Below are 19,209 nucleotides of genomic sequence, written 5' to 3'. Positions count from 1 at the left end.
GGCCATTCTTTAGAGGGTAAATGGGTTATATGTCCAGCAGCATACTTTTTAAAACAACAGAGCTTTCCAAAATCAAATATCAGGTAGGCACAGATGCATTTCACCTTAACCTGAAGAATCTTTTTGGCATGTGATATGTTATAGTGAAACATTCAAGAAGAAGAATAACAAAAATTAAGAGCACCTTGCTTTTATACTGTAGCAAAATGTGCCAAAAGTCATACCTTATGTCTAAACTGCAGGACCAGATCTCTTGGAGACAAACCTAAGGTAGAGAGAATAAAAATGTTAAATACCATATTTTTTGCTCCATAAGACGCACCTGACCATAAGATGCACCACCTGTAAAGGAGGAAAAACCAAGAAAAAAAAAAATTCTGAACCAAATGGTGTGCCCTGTCCCTCCTCTGGTGGTAGGCCAGGACAGGGTACAGGGCATGTCTAGTGGTAGGCATATCTAATGGCAGCCAGCCAGCCCCAAGCCAGCCAGAATCCCCCCCACCCCTCCATGTATCTTTTTTTTTTTTTTTGTAACATCTCTATTTGGCAAACCATAATTCATACAAGTATATAAATAGCACTCTGGCAGAACCAGTGCTGAATACAACCAAATACAGAATAACAATAACAAGATGAAGTAAAGATCAAGCATAATGTACAGTATCATAACTGAAGGCATGCCCAATACAAAAGTTTTGTTATGGCAAAATCGTTTCCGTCCCCTGTGTACAATCCCTCCAGCAAAACAGAGAAAAGCAGCCCCCACGATCCACAAAACCCTCCCATCCCTCCCCTCATTGTGTGGTAGCCACCCCGTACCTTTTTAAATCCCTCCCTCCCTCAATGGCTGTCTCGATATTTTTATCACCCCCTTGGTACCTTTCTAACCCCCCCCTGCAAACACCCACCACTGTCGTACCTTGTTAAAAACATCCTGGTGGTCCAGCGTGATTCCTCCCTCGCTAGCTGTCTCCTATTTCCCCACCAGGAGTGCGGAGGTCAGACGTGAGCTTTCTGCGCGCTCCTGCCTGGCCCTGCACTGCTTTCTAATTGGTTGCTGTCAGTTCTTGCGGGACTTGCGAGAACTGACGGCTGCCATTCAGAAAGCAGCACAGGGCCAGGCAGGAGCATGGAAAGCTCGCGCTTGATCTCTGCGCTCCTGGCCAGGAAATAGGAGACAGCTAACGAGGGAGGAATCATGCTGGACCACCAGGATGTTTTTAACAAGGTACGACAAAGGCGGCAGGTGTTTGCGGAGCAGGGGGTGTTTTAAAAAGATGCAGTAGTGGGTGTTTGCAGGGGTTAAAAAAGTTAGGCTAAAAAAAGGTGCGGCAGGTATTTGTGGGGGGGTGTTTTAAAAAGATGCGGTGGCAGGCATGTGGGGGAGATGTTTTAAAAAGGGGCGTGCGGCGGGGGGATTTTTTAAACAGTACGGGGTGGGGTTAAAAAATTGAAACTTTGCTCCATAAGATGCACTGAGATTTCCATCCACTTTTGGGTGGGGAAAAAAGTGCATCTTATGGAGTGAAAAATATGGTAATTCAAGTTTGCTCTTTTTTTCACCCTAAACTACTTGTTGTGATATATTCAAACAAACAAGATCTCTAGAGGTTCTGGCTGTGGGATTCTCAGGAGTAAAATTTTGTGGTCACAGAACAGATTACAGTCCATATTATTATATTACTTTTATTATTATGAGACTGAAAGTGGCAGATATTGCTCAAACAATTGCGCAGAATTCAACTTTAAAGAATTATCAGTTCTGAAGCCAGTTCTAATGTCCACAAACTCTAATGTGGGGAAAGAAGTAAACATGCAATTTAAAAACAGATGTCAAACATCTCTATTCAAAATCCATTCAAGATACCAGGCATAATCAAATCTCTCCAATAATTTCCTTCCTTTAGGGCTGTGAGCACTGTAGAACAGTAACTTGATTTACAGATGATGCTAGAGAATATTTGCTTTATATTTAAAATACATTAAAGTCTGGCTGTCTTCTCAATTTCTCTAATGGACTATATCTGCAACAGAAAATTAAAACATTTCATTGTGCAGTGGATATTTTTATTACTTTAATACAACATTCATTCCTTTGACTGAGGGCTCAAACAATTGCCAAGGAGAGCTCAGAGAAAAAGAAATAGTATATCTAGTGAAAAAATTATTCTTAAGATGAGACAGCTGAGGACAATATGTCCAGTCCTGACCGAAACTAATTTCAGGACAGTAGCACAATCTGTCCTAATACCATACTTAGACTAATGCAGCTCACTTTATTGTGGCATTACAGAAAAAGAACGCAAGAGGCTACAACTACAACACGGTTGCAAGACTAATTCTCAAAAACAGTCAATACAAGAGGGCAAGTCCACTTTTAGAACAACTGCACTGGCTACTGATGAAAAAGAGAATCCAGTTCAATATAGCCTGCATGGTTCACAAAGTGATCTATGGAGAAAACTCAGAGGGACTAACTTCAGGTATCAAAGTCCCACACACCTTCTTCAACTCACGCGTATCATAACGTTATAAACTATCCTTCCCATCACCTCATCAAATACGGTGGAAGAGATATTTGAAGCTACCTTTGAATACCAAAGACCTCTCATTTGGAACAAACTACCAACACACCAGACAACCCACCACCTACCTTGAATTCTGGAAGAACCTAAAAACACATCTCTTCCCACTTTAGCTACTTTCTCATCCTTCACCCCCTTCCTCTAAAACCAACTCTCCTTCTAAATAATGTAATTTTAAGTATTTGATCTAAATCGTATTGTAAACTGCATAGATTCCTTGCAGATAATTGTGGTATATAAGATACTGTATTGTATGCTGGCATTGAGGATGCAAAATGTCATGCCATTGAACAGTCTTCTCAGTATTTTTGTGGCAAATGCTTTCAAATCCTTACAGAAAGAAGTTGTAGAACTACAAAACATTTCTCTTACTGCTTGTGAAAAGTCACTTACCAAGGTAGATCTGGGATCCTTCTAATGTAGTTCCTCCCAAAGAGCAATTCATATGGTCAAAGAGCTCCTTTAAAAATGAACAGAAAACATTTAACTGGAAATAAAGTTCTTTCCTATAAATAATAGTGCAATACCAGTTCTTTGTGTACTTTATAATCATCTGTATTGCTAATTACAGTTAACTTTGAACTTCCTAGGGGATGATAGGGTGAAACATAAAAAATGTTTAAATAAATAAAGATGTATGATAAGAAATATATTTTATTATTCATAAACAAGGTTGCAAGAGAATACATTGTAGCTTGTCAAAACTACACAGGACTAGAGTGTATATTTTGATTCTGTTTGGTGGAACCAAAAATTCAAAAACACAAGACCTAGGAAAAAATAAAGGCAAAAGAAAAGTAGAAACCTAGAAAATAAAGCTCTAAACCTGAGAAACCCTCTTACAGACACATGTACCAAGGCAGCAGGTTCCTCTCCAGCACTGTCTAAAATCTTATCTGGGTGACACGTGAGGATCACCACCTTTTGCACCAGGCAGGTAAATAACCAAATGATCCTCATGTTCACTTGCCACCCAGCTATCTACCTGTTTAATGATCAAATCTCCCACTATAATGGCTGTCCTAACCCTTCCCTCTTTGATGCCTTTGATGTAGCCTCTCATACCTTGGCGGTATCCTTCGCTATGCATAAAGAAGCTTGGTTCAGAATTTCAGATCTAGATGCCAATGCTCAAGATCATCTTTCCAACATACCCTACATGGGTGTTGACTTGTTTGGTGACTGTATAGAGGAGGCCAATCAAAAGATTGAAAAAGACATACTGTCTATATGACCACTTTTTCCTCCTCAAAAGCACAACAGTTTCAGCAACCCAAGAGATTTTCATGTTCCTACAGGCATTCTTCATATTATTCCAGAAATAAATACCATCAGTCTTCAGTGTCTACATGAACATCTACCCAAAGACGTCCGAGGCAACACAGTTAAAAGAAAACTTCTACACCTACTCAACCTAAGCAGCTGCAATCGTTTTGACTCCCTCCTAAAGAGCTTAGTTGGTGTTTCTCAGCCCTTGCCTCGAACTCTCCCAATAGGAGGCAGGCTCATCTATTACCAATAATGCTGGACCCTCATAACATCAGATCCAAGTTTCCAAGTTTTATTAAAATTTGATATAATCCTTCAAGCGGTGAGCCAGGGATATGCCCTTCATTTATAGATAATACCACTGGACCACCCTCCAAGAGAGTCTCGTTTCAATTCCAATCAGAGAGCCCTCCTCCATCAAGAATTCTTAGCCCTCCTTCAGCTAAATGCAATAGAAAAGGTTTCACTGCAGGAGAGAGGCAAGGGGTTTTATTCGAGGTACTTCCTTATCCCAAAGAAGTCCAGAGGTATTCGTTTGATTCTAAACCTCAGAGCTCTAACCAAGTTTCAGATGCTCTCTCTGGGAATCCTGTTACCTCTTTTAGTAAAGAACGACTGGCTATGCTCTCTAGACCTAAAAGAGCGTACACACATATTTCTATTCTCCCTGCTCACAGAAAATATCTTCACTTTCATCTGGGAACATATCACTTCTAAAACAGAGTCCTTCCATTTGGGCTGGCATTAGCACCCAGAGTGTTCACTAAGTGCTTGGTAGTAGTGGCGGCAATACTTCGCTCAAACAGTTTCCACATTTTTCCTTACTTGGACGACTGGTTGATCAAAGCCTCCACACCCCAATAGGCCCAGCAGGTTTTGCATACAACCATTCAACTTCTCAAGCTTTGTCAGCCAGTACAGTGTTTCCCTGCTTTCAGGAAAATGTTGAGAGCAATGGCCCAGAACCAGATTTGGATGGCCTCTTGGCAGAGGCAGTGAGATCCTGTTCCCCCTGGAGCTCTCTCCAAATCCCACCTGGAGCTCTCTTGGACTGGAATTTATTGGATCTTTTCTGGACACAAACCAGACATGTGCTTTCCTCCCTCAGCAAAGACTCACTACACTACTTGAGCCCTGCCAAGAAGTCTCTTCTTATCTGATGGTATGACTTCTAGGTCACATAGCCTCTACAGTATATGTGGTCCCATCTGTCCATCTTCACCTTAGATATCCTCAGTGGGAATTATCTTTCCAGTGGTCTCAAGCAACTTGTCTTATCTCCCAGTGCTTGTCAGTGACATCACAATTCAAAGACTCACTTCTGTGATGGATATCTTCAGCCAATGTCGCCAGAGGTCTCCTGTTTCAAGTACCACCTCATCAAAAGATTTTGATGACCAATGCTTTCATGTTAGGATGGGGAGCTCACTTAGACTGTCTCCACATCCAGGGATCTTGGAGTTCTGCAGAGAAACATTTTCACATCAACCTCCTAAATACTCCTCAATCAACTAGTACTGATTTGAACAAACAACCAAGTAGTCATGTACTACATGAACAAGCAGGGGGAACAGGATCTCACCGCCTCTGCCAAATCTGTTTTTGAAGTACTTAGGTAGCTGATTTGTAGAATTTTATCATGCAATAATCAGATCTTTTTAGGGTTTTTTTAGTTATTGGCTTTTACCTTTTTAGTTTTATTCAATTTGTTGTATTTTTAACGATTGTAAACTGCATAGAACTTTACAGCCTTGAGGTATATAAACTGTTATTATTGTTATTATAATTATAAAATAGAATAAGTGGATCAAGTTATTCTGATTTTTATTCCAGAAATGATCTACGAGGGTCATTCATAAATTATACACACCTTTTTTTTTTTTAATGTTTATTTTTTTTCCAAGTATTTCTTTATAATCCTTCCATATAGTCTCCCTGCTTTGCAATGACCTAACCCCAACATCAGGGAAGCTTCATTATTCCATCCAAGACACCGTTTTGTTCAGATGCCGAATGGCTCAAGTAATGGCGGAAGAAAGCTCTTCCAGAGATGCAAAATGATGTCCATGCATAGGTTGTTTCAACTTTGGAAAAAGGTTGAAGTCTGGTGGACTCATGTCTGGACTCTAGGGAGCATGAAGAAACACCTCCCAGCCATATTCGTGTAGTTTCTCAATGACGACATTCCCTATGTGCAGGCGAGCGTCATCGTGAAGAATGAGTGGCCCAGCCAAGAGCAACTGAGGTTGGGTTTTGTGCATTTTTCTGTTCATTTTTTGCAAAAAATCACAATACACTGCAGTGATACTTCTTCCACATGGAACTTTGTCTGTGATGATGATGCCTTCATGATCATAAGCAAAAATCATCATTTATTTGACTTTTGATTGAACTCGTTGAAATTTTTTGGATTGTGGGGAAGATGCAGTTCTCCACTCATTGGACTATGATTTCCGCTCCAGCTCAAAGTCTCTGACCCACGTTTCATCAATAGCAACTATGCAATTGAAAAATGCCTGACCTTCAACGTCAAATCTTTGTTTCAGCACAGTTACATTGTCCAGGCGTCTCTGCTGCTGTTCAGCAGTCAAGAAGTGGGGAACCCATCGCACAGAAATTTTTCTCTTTTTTAAATCATTTGTCATTTTTATATGCATTTGACAATAATTGTTAGAATGTCAAGTGATTTGTACAAATTATCTGATTGAATTTTGTACACTTGTTGCAAGAGTTAAAACTGAATAAAGAATTAAAAAAAAAAATTCATTTGTCAGAATTCGGTATACTGATGTTGGTAGAATCCCTGTGGTTTCAGATAGTTCCTCGCAAGTCCCACGACGATCTTGTTCAAGAGCATCAGCCATGAGTTTCACACATCGTTCACCAGTTGTTGATTTTGGCCTTCCTGGTCTTGCATCATCATCATCTATGCTCACATGGCCACTTCAAAAACGAGTTGCCCAAAGAGAAACTGTACTACGGTCCACTGTTAACTCACTACAAACCATGTAAAACACTGTGGATTTCTGTCAGGTTTTTGCCACGAAGAGTTTCAATCTTAATATTCAACTTTCAAAATACTGAAAGGAATCGACAAAATAGAGCAGGAAAAAAAATTATTTACAATGTCCAATGTGACACGGACAAGAGGACATGGATTGAAGCTAAGGGGGGACAAGTTCAGGACAAATATCAGGAAGTTCTGCTTCACGCAACGAGTGGTGGATACCTGGAATGCTCTCCCAGAAGAGGTAATTGCGGAATCCACCATTCTAGGATTTAAGGGTAAGTTAGATGTGCATCTCCTTATGAGTGGCATAGATACACATCTCCTTATGAGAAGCTTAGAGTGATATGGGGACTAAAACTATGCCAGGGTACACCTGGCAGAGCCTCGGCGTGTGCGGATTGCTGGACTTGATGGACCTAGGGTCTGTTCTGGAGATGGCACTTCTTATGTTCTTATGACCTCTGATCGTCAGCAGACACAGTACCAAGACACCTGCAGCCTCCATTTCCCACACTTGTCACAGCCACACTATATACACTACAGAGCTCCTAAACATACAAGCACTGAAGTGAAAGTGAAACAAAGTTTACTGCAATTGCATCATCCACTCCCCAATGTTGCCAACCTGTGCATTATTTATGAAATGATTCTCATATAAATACATTTTGGTAAAGCTACTAATGCTTCATGCTCATTCATAAATGGCATTTAAATTCTTGTAATGTACTTACAGGATCCAAAGTCCCTTGCACATGCAGAATATGGTAAATATATGATAATTACCTTAAGAATTGAAATTTGAGAGAAGTCCTTTTCTTCAAAATAGGCATGCGTAATAAGCTGGAGCTTTGCTTGAAGTAACCCATACAATGGCTTAAAAGAAAGACAACCATTATAAAAACATTCATTAAAATTCTTTAAATTCTAACCACTACTCATTTTCAGGCTTGATTTTGCCCTTTGTTATACCTTTGTAATTTAAACATTTGCTCCCCTTTCATAGAGAAAGAAATACTAGATCTATCCTTCTACAACTTAACTTGTTAGGATCTCTGCAGTTTATTTTATTTGCAGTACTTATAGGAGCAGACACTCAAAAATTTAGCATAAGTTAACTTTATCCAAATATTCACTCAGACTTATGTAACTTTAACTTTATTTTTTGTATACCGCCATACCCGGAAGAGTTCTAGGCGGTTCACATCAATTAAACAGAGTTACAGGCGGTTCTATACCGGAATTGATCAAAGTTTTGAACAACGAAGTTGACATTGGGGGGTGGTAGGGTGGGGGGAGGGTCATTGGGGGGGGGAAGGTGTAGGTTAATAAGGAAGGGGCGTTAAGGATCCTTGTCTCGGAAGAGGTGGGTTTTGTGTAGTTTTCTAAAGCAGAGGTAGTTGGGGGCCTTGAGGATCATTTGGGCTAGCCATGGGTTTAGTTTGGCGGCTTGGAAGGCGAAGGTTTTGTCGAGGGATTTTTTTGAATGGCATAGTTTTAGGGAAGGGAAGGCGAAAAGTTGAGTTCTGTGGAAGTTTTTGATGCAGTGATTCAGGGTGAAGTGAGGGGTGATGTAGCTTGGGGATAAACCAAATACTGTTTTGTAGCAAAAGCAGGCGAATTTAAATAGGATTCTGGATTCTAGTGGAAGCCAGTGGAGTTTGTGGTAGAATGGGGTGATGTGTTCCCATTTTTTCAGGCCGAATATGAGGCGAACAGCGGTGTTTTGGATCATTCTGAGTCTCCTGATGGTTTTCTTTGTGGAGCTCAAGTAAAAGATATTGCAGTAGTCCAGTATGCTGAGGATGGAGGACTGTACTAGCAGGCGGAATGATGTGTCGTCAAAGTATTTTTTTATGGTGCGGAGTTTCCAGAGCACCGAGATACTTTTTCTGACAGTGATATCCGTGTGTTTCTCAAGGGATAGATGTTTGTCTAGAGTGACTCCCAGGATTTTTAGGGTTTGTTCAAGGGGGAAAATGGATCCTTTTACTTGAATTGTGGTGTCTTTGATTTTGTCTTTGGGGGTTTCTAGGAAGAATTTTGTTTTGTCTGGGTTTAGTTTTAGTCTGTAGGATAGCATCCAGTGTTCTATCTGATTGAGTATGTTTGCAAGTGAGGTGTGGAGCTCAGGCGTGAAGCTGATTAGCGGAATGACTATGGTGATGTCGTCTGCGTAAATAAAAAATTTGAGCTTGAGGCTTTGCAGGAGGTTTCCTAGGGAGGTGAGGTAGACATTGAACAGGGTTGGGAACAGGGGGGAGCCCTGAGGCACACCACAGGAGTTTTCCCAGCAGTAGGACTTATGCCTGTGTAGTCATATGGAGTGTGGAGGGTGAGTGCATGAAGTTTGGATTTTGCCGTGCGGTGTGAGGAGTAGTGAACTGGGATGTGAGCAGAGTATATTGGGTCAGCTGAGTAGATCCTGAAGGTGATGAGATAGAGCAGGAGCAGAATAGCGCATTGTTGGACCCCCTTTTTTTTTTTTATACAGGCTTATTGGGTTGGGAAGATATTAGGTTGGGTGATAAGGCAAAGGCGTCAATGAGGCTGAACAAGATTTGTCTGGCTACGTAGGCTGTACGGGTAGCGAACTGGCTGGCTGGTTGTTGGTTTGGCCGGTGTGGTGAGAGGTAATCGGCTGCTGTAATGTTGAGCAAGGTTTCAAACTACTAAGGGATTGCAAGGTTGAAGAATGTTACAGAGGTGTTATATGCTGGTACATGCTATTATGTGCTATTATGAGGATGTTACATGCTGTTACACAATGCTATTACATGCTATTACGAGGATGTTACATGCTGTTACACAATTGCTAAAGAATGGTACAGAGGCTAAGGAGTGTTACAAAGATGTTACATGGTATTACATACTGATTATACAATTGCAGGTTGCTGGTTGTTACACAGTTGCAGGCTACACATTTACTAGGCTACCGACTATAGCATAGGTTAGCAAGGCTGAAGTGAATTTACAAGGCTACAATGATTTGTAATGATTTACGAAGCTACCTGCTGCTGCAGTATATTACAGGTTTCGTATTACGTTGGTTACCGATGTAGTGTGATCATGTGCTGCTAATTTAGTGATTACGGCTTTTACATTATTTTGTACAGCTATGCGGTAATAGTTATTGGTTTTTATAATACTTATCAGGTTGGAGTTCTGGGACAGGATCAGTAGTGCAGATGTCTGTTCTGTAGTGCCGATGTCTGTTCTGTGGTGCAAATCTCTGTTCTGTTGGAGGTCTGCTCAGCTTATGCAGAAATTTGTCAGGTAATTCTGCTTGGTTTGGATCTGTGGTTCAGGGTGACCAGTCTTTCGCGGGATTGTTCAGAGAGGACTGGTTCCGGAGGGTGGATAGGTTGTGGCCAGGCCAGGTTGAGTGGTCTGGACCTACCGTGGAAGTTGGTCACTGCTGCTCCATTCAAGGATAAGGGGTATGGATGTGAGGTTCCTGACTGTGGTCCTAGTGCTACCAAGTAGGCACCTCGCCCAGGTGCTTCGCAAAGGCGCGTGCTAAGGTGCACACGCCTTTGTCGTGTGCCTTAGTCGGCATGCTGCACAGCGGCACGCCATCGGTGCGACTTGTTTTAAGGTCAGCGATCCTTTGCAGGTTCGGGAGGGGGCGAAGCAGTGATCCCATGCTCCTCTCCCCTTAGAGACGACGAGGGCTCGGCGGCCAGCGGCAACAGTGCTGGTGCCGAAGAAAATCTGTCTGCTGTACATGTCTGTTGTTGGATATCTCCAGATATGTGGTTAAAGTATTACAGCCTTTCATAATAAAGAGAAAAAAAAAAGTAATGCATAGAAACGCACCCCTTCCCTCTGAACTAATAAAAACAAAATCTAATTGAAGTCCTCAAAATGAAAATGAAAATCTGTCAGATGGGTTACTAGTGGATTTGGGGACAATTGAAAAGAAATGAGTATACACGTTACTGTTTTTAGTTTAATAGTTTGACACATTAAGCATTCATGTTATTATGTGATATGTTATTTCTTATATATAATTTAATAATTATGGGGGGTCTTTTACTAAGGTGCACTAGCCAATTTAGAGCGCACTAAATGCTAATGCATCCATAGAATATAATGGGCATGTAAGCATTTAGCGCGCACAAATCAGCTAGCACGCCTTTGTAAAAGACCCCCTATGTATGTTGCCACATGAACCACGTGAGCTCGCAAATCTAAAAGGTTCCTGATGAAGGATAATTTTCCAAAACTGAAGCTCAATTTAACCCTTTCCTTTGAAGTGGCCTCTTTTCTAATGTGCAGTTTCCCTTTGGGCATTTTTTTGTCCCGATACATTCTGGGAGTCTTGAAGTCTCGCACAGAGTCCCGATTGAGATAAGTAATTTTTTCACGTTTGTGCAGTATTCCTGTTTGACCGACTGTGTTGGAGCAGCTCTGATGTATATATATTAATGAGTTATTATTATTTAGGTTAAACACTGGTGTTATTACACTTTTCATCATTTGATAATAACAAATATGAGGATTCTATGATGGTGTGGTGCGTCGGGTCGGTGCCTTCACACGGATTGTAATATTGAATGATTATTCGTTATTTGATTTCATAATCCACACTGAGATCCTCTTACACAAATTAATTATTATTTTATTTGGTTACTCATTAGCCCCGTTGCTGCTCCTCATATTCTGTCTCTCAGTGACACTATTAGGACTTTGTTCTATAGTTAGACAACTCAGAGACATGCCTAGAGAGGGAAGGATGTTTGCACTTCTTAGCCTTTCTATGAGCTTCCCCCGATGAAGGCAAAGGAGAAGTAGTCATCATTCAAGGCATCGATGCTCTCGGTGTTGATGTCAAAAGAGGTTGGTTAGCATCAGCATCGGAGCCAGCAGACATCGTCAATGTACCTAGTGTCCCAAAAAGATTTTCATATTGAGCATGTCTGGCTTTTAGGAACCTTTTCTGAAGTTTGGAACAGAGGGTGCAGGAAATATTGTGGTGTTCCAGACCTAGGCACTGTACACACCAGTTGTGTAAGTCAGTTGCCGAAATAGTCCAATTATACCGGGTGCACTACTTAAAGCCTTGGACATGGAAGGGAACACCAACGACACGTGGTCAAAGGACTCAATAGTCCGGGAAGGTTGAGTAAATGTTAGACTGAAAATGTATCAACACTCTTAGCCTGAAAATAGGCTGAGAGGAGCCTGAAAGCCCCAAACAAAAATTTTGTTAAAATTAAAAAATTTTAACTCTCCCCCCCAGAATACAATAAAAACTAAAACAATGAAGAAAAATGGAACAGGAAGCCAAAAAAAAATCAAAATTTTGATGCACTTGGAGAGAAACACAGCTTCTTAGCTCTACGGAAAACTAAGAACTGATGGTTCTGCGAGCTGATTTCAGGTGGGAAGACACCAGCGCATGCGTGGTACAGGTAGTCTTGAGACTTTGAAAATTTTTTACAGTGACAGTACATTTTAATACAGTCTGTACTGGTCTCCGTGGATGACATCACCCACCTGTGAGAATACATTGTCTGCTTGTCCTGGAATAAGGCTCTCTTAACTAGAGAAGCCATCTCTATATCAGACAGACACTTGGGTATCTAGCTGAGAAAATCCTTAATCCCCCCCCAATCCAAAATACACAACTCCAGACTAAAGAATAATTGAAGTTGTACATGCAGGGCTGGAGAGTTTGTTCACTACCTGATGATTAATTTGAATGATTTGAATACGCAAAATCGAGTTTGTTCACTACCTGATGATTAATTTGAATGATTTGAATATGCAAGATCCATATTTTTCTCTGGAGAAGACTCCCACTCAGGTAGACCCTCAAGCCAAATAAATTACAAGATGTTTTCCTATTAACTGGCGACTAAACCTTGTGAACTTCAGATTATATGGCAAACAGATAAAAGTAGGTGCAATTGTGCCCCTTGGCAAACCTCCCCAAAGCCTAGGATTAAGAGAAACACTCTTTATCGCAGACATGAGAAAGTAGCGAATACCCATATTTCCACACAGTTAAGTGCAGTGGAATGGAAGTCATGAAGCTCTAGCAGTACCCCTTTTGCATAGCAAGTGATACGAAAGGAATTCATGTTGCCCCAGAAGCATTCTCCCCTATAGAGCAATGCTATAGTATGTAGACTCACTAACAGGAATGCTGGCATCCTCTTTCTTTTTGCTTTAAGTCTTCAGACAAACCCACAATGTTGACATTATATCCCTCTGGAAAGAAACTTGAAAGAGTGAAGAAAATAATACAATAAATGTGTTGTGTATAGCAGCCTGCAAAGAATGTCAAGGCAGAAATTAGAGGCTGTGGCTAGGAATCAAAAGCTCAAGGTAGTCTTTATTTTAAGAATAAAAATGGTGGTTGTTCCTGCACTCCAACAAATAGTTCATGAACGGATATAAGCGATTTACCATCCTCATTCAACTGAAGTTAAGAGCTTTGGTCTGCTCTTGGCTTCTCCTAAGATCACCACACACAAAGGGACAGCCAAAGTTAATCAACTGGACCCAAGTTCGCTCACCAGGAGATTCGACTGACTTAATCCAGAGCTTATCTTGGGCATGGAGGCTATGTCAGATTTCTAGCTAGCTGCTATGGCCTCAATAACTCTTCTGAAGCTGGTCCTGCAATCTAGGTTCATGCCTTGAGACTCCAGTGCTCCCGAAAATAAGCAATGCACACCCACCACCTCTACAGTGAATAGTCACTCTGTCAGGCATGCAAGCAGTAGCACTGCTTGAACTTGCATCTGTGGCCTGAACAACAGAGAAGAGTTTACAGTCATGGATTACACTCAGGGCCAGACAAACCAATGCTAGTTTTTCAGTACCTAAATAAGCTAGCCACCCAGGAGGTACAGGTAAGTGCATCCGAGGGCTTCGCTCTTCTCTGTTAAGCAGAAGGCTCAGAATTCAAACTCCTTTGGAAGAAACCATCTGAAAGTCTTACTACCAACAAAATGTGGAAATAGCTTAAGCACTTACATTTCAGAATTACCTCTAAATGAGCTAGTAAGAGGTATATGTGTGGGGGCAGGGGATCTCAGCTCTATTTCAAAACTGCCATTTTGCTATAAAATTATTTTTCAAATGTGAAGATTAATTAGAGTCACCCTCTGCTCAACAGGTACAAGCTCTCCAGCTGACCCAGGAGCATCCATAATAAAGGGAAAGGGAATGGGGACTTGTATAGCACCTTTTTGTCGCTTTAGCATTTCAAAGCTAACATTCAAAGCGGTGACTTGCCCAGGGTCACAAGGAACAGCACCAGGATTTGATCTCACAACCTCTGGGTGCAGAAGCAGCAGCTCAACAGTGAGCCACAGTTAGCTTGTCATTATCTGTTGGAGATAGAGATACTAAGAAGCTAAGGCTGCACTGTGCTCTTATAAGGCAGATCTTTCAGTACTTCTTCTCTATTTCTAGCTGCTGGTTGTTGGACATAACCGTTAGGATCTGGACTGGTCTGGTAAGGATGTTAAGGAAAGCCATTTGCTGTGTGTAAGATTGGGTTCACATGTGGAAAAAGCATAAGAAATTATCCCTAATGTGGGCAATTCTATAAAATATTTATGCATTGAATATGCAGGCAAATGATAATATAATAATGGCCAGGCAGGCGGCAAAAAGCAAGCGCCTGCATTGTGTTTCACTCAGCCAAGGCATGGAGGCAGCTGTCTAGCGAGGGAGGGGCAGGAGATACAGCGTTGGTCTACCAGAATTTAGAAAAAAGGTACCGGGGGCTGTCTGCCTGCCTGCCTGCCACTAAGCCTGCCCTATGCCCTGTACCCTTTACTGGCCTACCACTAGACCACCAGAGGGGGGGCAGGCCTAGTGGTAGGCAGGCAGGCAGGGTACACCATTTGCTTTAGAATTTTTTTTTTTCTTGGTTTTTCCTCCTCTACACTAGGTCAGGTGCATCTTATGGAGTGAAAAATACGATACTTTGTGTTTCTTGACTTTTAAAATAGCTAAGTATAAAAAAAAGATGTAATCTATCCCATCTTTTCAGGCAAGGCTTTGCTACCTTTTTCCAAGCAATCTTAGAATTTCTAGTCAATAGAGAATTTTGGATATAGTAAGAGTGGAAATAAGAGTTTATGAGAAATTTGCCAATTCTCTAGAAAACAAAACAAAACAAAATCAGTTGTTAAGAGCTTACCAGCTGACTCAGCACACAAACACTTTTCTGCACAGTTTCTCGGGTAACATCTGCTTGCCGCACTTTTAATGACTATGGAAAAAAAACAATTATATACAAAAGTACATCGGTCCTATAAACACATTTCTAACACTGAAATTCTAAGAAAAAATGGGATTAGCATTGGGCACTAAATAACAGATAGGGTTAAAAACAGTCTAATAGCAACAGTATGGTTAGTTAATATAGCTCTAAGGTTTACAAATACATACTCGTATATGCTCCTGACTCACTGAGTAGAAAAAAGCAACACATACTACATACACTACTCAAAATGATAGGTAAGGACTAGTCTGGAAAACCAAGGTAAGAGGAAGTTAACAAGGTAACTTTGCTGTTCTAGCATGAATTTGCAAAAATGGAGGATTAGAAGTTATTAGGTTGATGACTTCTCACATATTTCAAGTTTTACAATTCTATCTTTGAAAATCATTGGTATATATGTCTACTATCCCTCTCTCAGACCTCTCTTTTGTAAGCTAGGGATGTAAAGTACTAAACAGTTAAATGTTTAACCAATATGTATTAATTTTACGTTCAAAATTTTTTTTGTTTCAAAACTCATCTAATTATACGTCCTGCCGATCTGATCATCCAAGTCGCTAAATTGTCCATCTTTATACCACATTTCCGTCCAACTTTTCATCCAAGTCAAAAAATGCCTAGAACAAGCCCTGTTGGACGTGGGAGGGGTCTGCAAAGTGATGGACTGAACACCTAGACATGCCACCTAAATAGTGGGGTACCTTACAGGGCACTGCTGTGAACTTCACAAAAAAGGTGCCATGGCCTCTCCTCACTACATCTCCCTTATAGGTCACGGCGAGCCCCCCAAACCACCTCCAGAATCCCCTAAACCCACTTATCTACCGCCCCAATAGCCCTTATGGCTGCAGGAGCCACTTATATGCCAGTAAAAATGGGTTGTGGGGGTGTATAGGGCAGTGCACATGTTTCAATATCAATGCAGTGATTACAGGGGCTTATGGGCATGGGTCCTCCTCTCTATGGGTCCCTAATCCACCCCAAGATGACTTAAGCTGCCTCTGTGCTGGACAACTAGGCTTTCCTATGTCAGGCGGCCAGGTGATGATGGTCTGGAGGCTGAATTTTAAAGATGTGATTAATATTTTTATGGGGGTGGAGGGGGGTCGGTGATCACTGGGGTTGTGTGTGGGGGTCTGTTCTATGTGTTTTCAGTGCTTATCTGGTGACTTTAGGTGGGTTTTGGGACTTAGACCATGTTTTACATGTTTTACATGGTCTAATTCACAACATCCAAGTTCTATCGATCGTGGACTGTCTAACTTTCGGTTATACATGCTGTACGACTAAGTCTAAGCCGGCCCACGTCCTGCCCATCTCCTGCCCTCGACATTTCTCCTGAAACGCCCCGTTTAGCTTTGGTTGTTCAACAGCACTATGAAGGCCTAGGTTGTTTTTAAATACGTCCAAAACCCGGTTTTATTATCGGCACTTGGACAACCATGGCCGGTTTTTGGACGTTTTTCTCTTTCGATTATGAGCTCCTTTGTGTTTTCCAGGTGCCGACTCCCTATTGCACTGCCTAAATGTTGTGCCCTAAGCTATTCTCTCCAGTTTCTCTGATCATGTGATATACTGAAATGCTGACTCCCTCTTGAGTTGCCTAGAAGCCGTGCCCTCAGCTAGTAGTTCAGACTAGTGCTACCTGATTCAGGGAAAAATATTTTGATTCAATTCACCCTGTTGAATTGAGTTTTTGATTCGATTCACTTTAAATGACACAGCTATTCCCCCCTCCCCAATTCTCAGCTTCCCCAAAGAAAGGATTCTCAGCTTTTCCCTCCCCAGTTTCCCTCCCTGATTCTCAGCTTCCCCCTCCCCAGCCCCTGTTCCCGATTCTCAGCTTCCCCAAAGAAAGGATTCTCAACTTCCCCCTCCCCAATTCTCATCTTCCCCAAAGGAAGGGCCTCAGCTTCCACCTCCCCTGCAATTCCAGCAGAGATCCTTTACTTACACTGTAGATGCGGGGAGGAGAAATGCTTCTGGGTACGAGCCAGCCAACAAATATAAAAATCAACTTGCTTGCACCTTGCTGTCAATCCGCACAGGCGCACACACACACACACACACACACACAGAGGTCCGTTCTGCTCGACGCTCCCTTCACCAAATTCCTTTCTTCTGATGTGACTTCCAGGTTCACAAAACCAGAAGTTACATTAGATGGAAGGACTCCAGCGGCGCAGCAGAGGGAAAGCCCGAACGGGTCTCTACAATGGGGCTGAAGAATCAGTGAGTTCATTTTTTTCTAAAAAATAAATCGATTCAAATTGATTCACCCGAAGTGAATCGGTGAATTGATTTGAATTGGAAATCAGGCAGCACTAGTTCAGACTATAGTTTTTGGGATTACCAGCAACATGCTCTGTGGATCTGATAGGTTTGAACATGTTAGTAGACATTATATTGCATTGTACTGGTTAAAAATGGAGTTTCGAGTGAAGTACAAGCTAGAGAGTCCCCATCCACATCCATTCTCCATGGACTCTGTCCCCATCCCTATGGACTCTGTCTTATCCCATCCACACAAGTCTTGACTAGCTATTTTGTATTGAAATCATTTTATTAAAGTATAAAAAGTAACAATATGCTGTAGAACTCATTTTATAAATCACAAATACAGAAAAAGGATCAACAAAACCAATCTCCTCACAATATCCCCTCCACTATTAGGAAAACTGAATGTTACATAGAAAATTCATCCAAACAGAATACGTTGGTCACACACACAGAACACAAATGGCAAATACATAATTTACCAAAAATGATAAACATGAATTAAACCAAAGCCTCACAAAAGAAATAAAAAAATTCATTTTCTCCTTTATTGTGCAAAACATATGCCAAGGATGGTGTTAGACCAAGGAGTGCAATTAGGGCAACCACCCCCTGGCTGAGAAAGCCCTAAGCCTGCTGGAAGCTGAAGATGGCACAAGCTAGTAGTGGGCTTTGGGGTCCCCTCCCAAATTTCTGCCCTGGGCCCTACCCATGTCTAACACCAGCACCAGCAGGATAAACATTTCAGTTCTCATATATTCTAATCACAAAATAGAAAATAAAATTATTTTTCTACCTTTTGTTGTCTGGTCATTTTAGTTTTCAGACAATGTTGGTCCCAGGCTCTAGTTTCTGTGTACCTCTGTCATCTCTTAACTCACTCACCAGGGTCTCCTGCTCATTTGACAATTCTTCTTCTCTGTGTTCACCATCCATCTTCCATTTTTGTGTACCTATCTTTCGCTTCTCTGTGTCCCCTATACCTCCCCGTCCAGCATTTCCCCTGTGCTCATCTCTCTGCATTTATCATCACTATGTCCTGCATTACTCATCTCCCTTCTGTGTTCCTATTCTCTCCCATATCTAGCACTTTCCCTGTGTCCATATACCCCTCCCATATCTGCATTTCCTCTCTCGGTCAATACACCATTCCCATGCAGCATCTCCCTTTGTGTCCCAGCACAGTCTCCTTTCCATGTCCATTATTTCCCTTCTTTTTCCGATACCTCTGTGTCTCTCCCTTTCTCAGCTGTGTTCAGTATTTCATTCTCTATTCCTTCATTCATTTAATATGGCATCTCTTTTTCCCTTCCCTTCTCTTCTCCCCCTCCTCAACACGTCTAGCACCTCTCCCCCTTCCCTCCAGCTCCCCCTCCTGCAGGTCCTGTAGCTCTTTCTCTTCAGCTCCAGTCCTCCCCTCCATAGGCCAAGCACCTCTCACTCCCTTCCATTCAGCTCCAGTCCCCCTCCTATGCCTTTTGTACAGTCCCAACCCCCATCCTGGGCCAATTCCTCCTATTTTGCCTTACATTGCTCCCACTCTTCATCAAGGATGACGGCTTCAGCTCCCCCACTCGCTCACGGGTCCGGAAGGTCCATATGGATTACCTCCCTTCCTCTGGCACACATGTTGCAGAGCAAGCCAATCTCTACACAGGTTTGCTCCATGATGCTTGCAGCTTTCCCTCTGCCGGGCTCCTCCTTATGACACAACTTCCTGTCTTTGAGAAAAAAGGAACTGGCATCATAAAGGGGAGCCTGGCAGAGGGAAGGTTGAAAGCACTGTCGAGCAAGCCTGTATAGAGATCGGCTTGCAATGC

The 19,209-nt window shown here is 41.9% G+C and overlaps 1 protein-coding gene across 2 annotated transcripts in view; it reads right to left on the bottom strand.

Moving 5' to 3' along the window:
• Nucleotides 1-19,209, bottom strand: part of AVL9 (AVL9 cell migration associated) — a 130,972-nt gene that overhangs the window by 74,215 nt on the left and 37,548 nt on the right. For both annotated transcript variants that reach the window (XM_033930580.1, XM_033930579.1), the window contains exons 4-7: nucleotides 15,029-15,100; nucleotides 7,648-7,737; nucleotides 2,979-3,045; nucleotides 225-265 (exon numbers count right to left, since the gene is read on the bottom strand). In XM_033930580.1, coding sequence (XP_033786471.1) covers nucleotides 225-265; nucleotides 2,979-3,045; nucleotides 7,648-7,737; nucleotides 15,029-15,100 — 270 coding nt within the window. The remainder of the gene's footprint in view (nucleotides 1-224; nucleotides 266-2,978; nucleotides 3,046-7,647; nucleotides 7,738-15,028; nucleotides 15,101-19,209) is intronic.

Source organism: Geotrypetes seraphini, chromosome 2, assembly GCF_902459505.1.
Source record: "Geotrypetes seraphini chromosome 2, aGeoSer1.1, whole genome shotgun sequence".
NCBI lineage: Eukaryota > Metazoa > Chordata > Amphibia > Gymnophiona > Dermophiidae > Geotrypetes > Geotrypetes seraphini.
The sequence above is the reverse complement of the archived record's forward strand: the minus strand, read 5'-3'. Positions and strand labels throughout refer to the sequence as shown.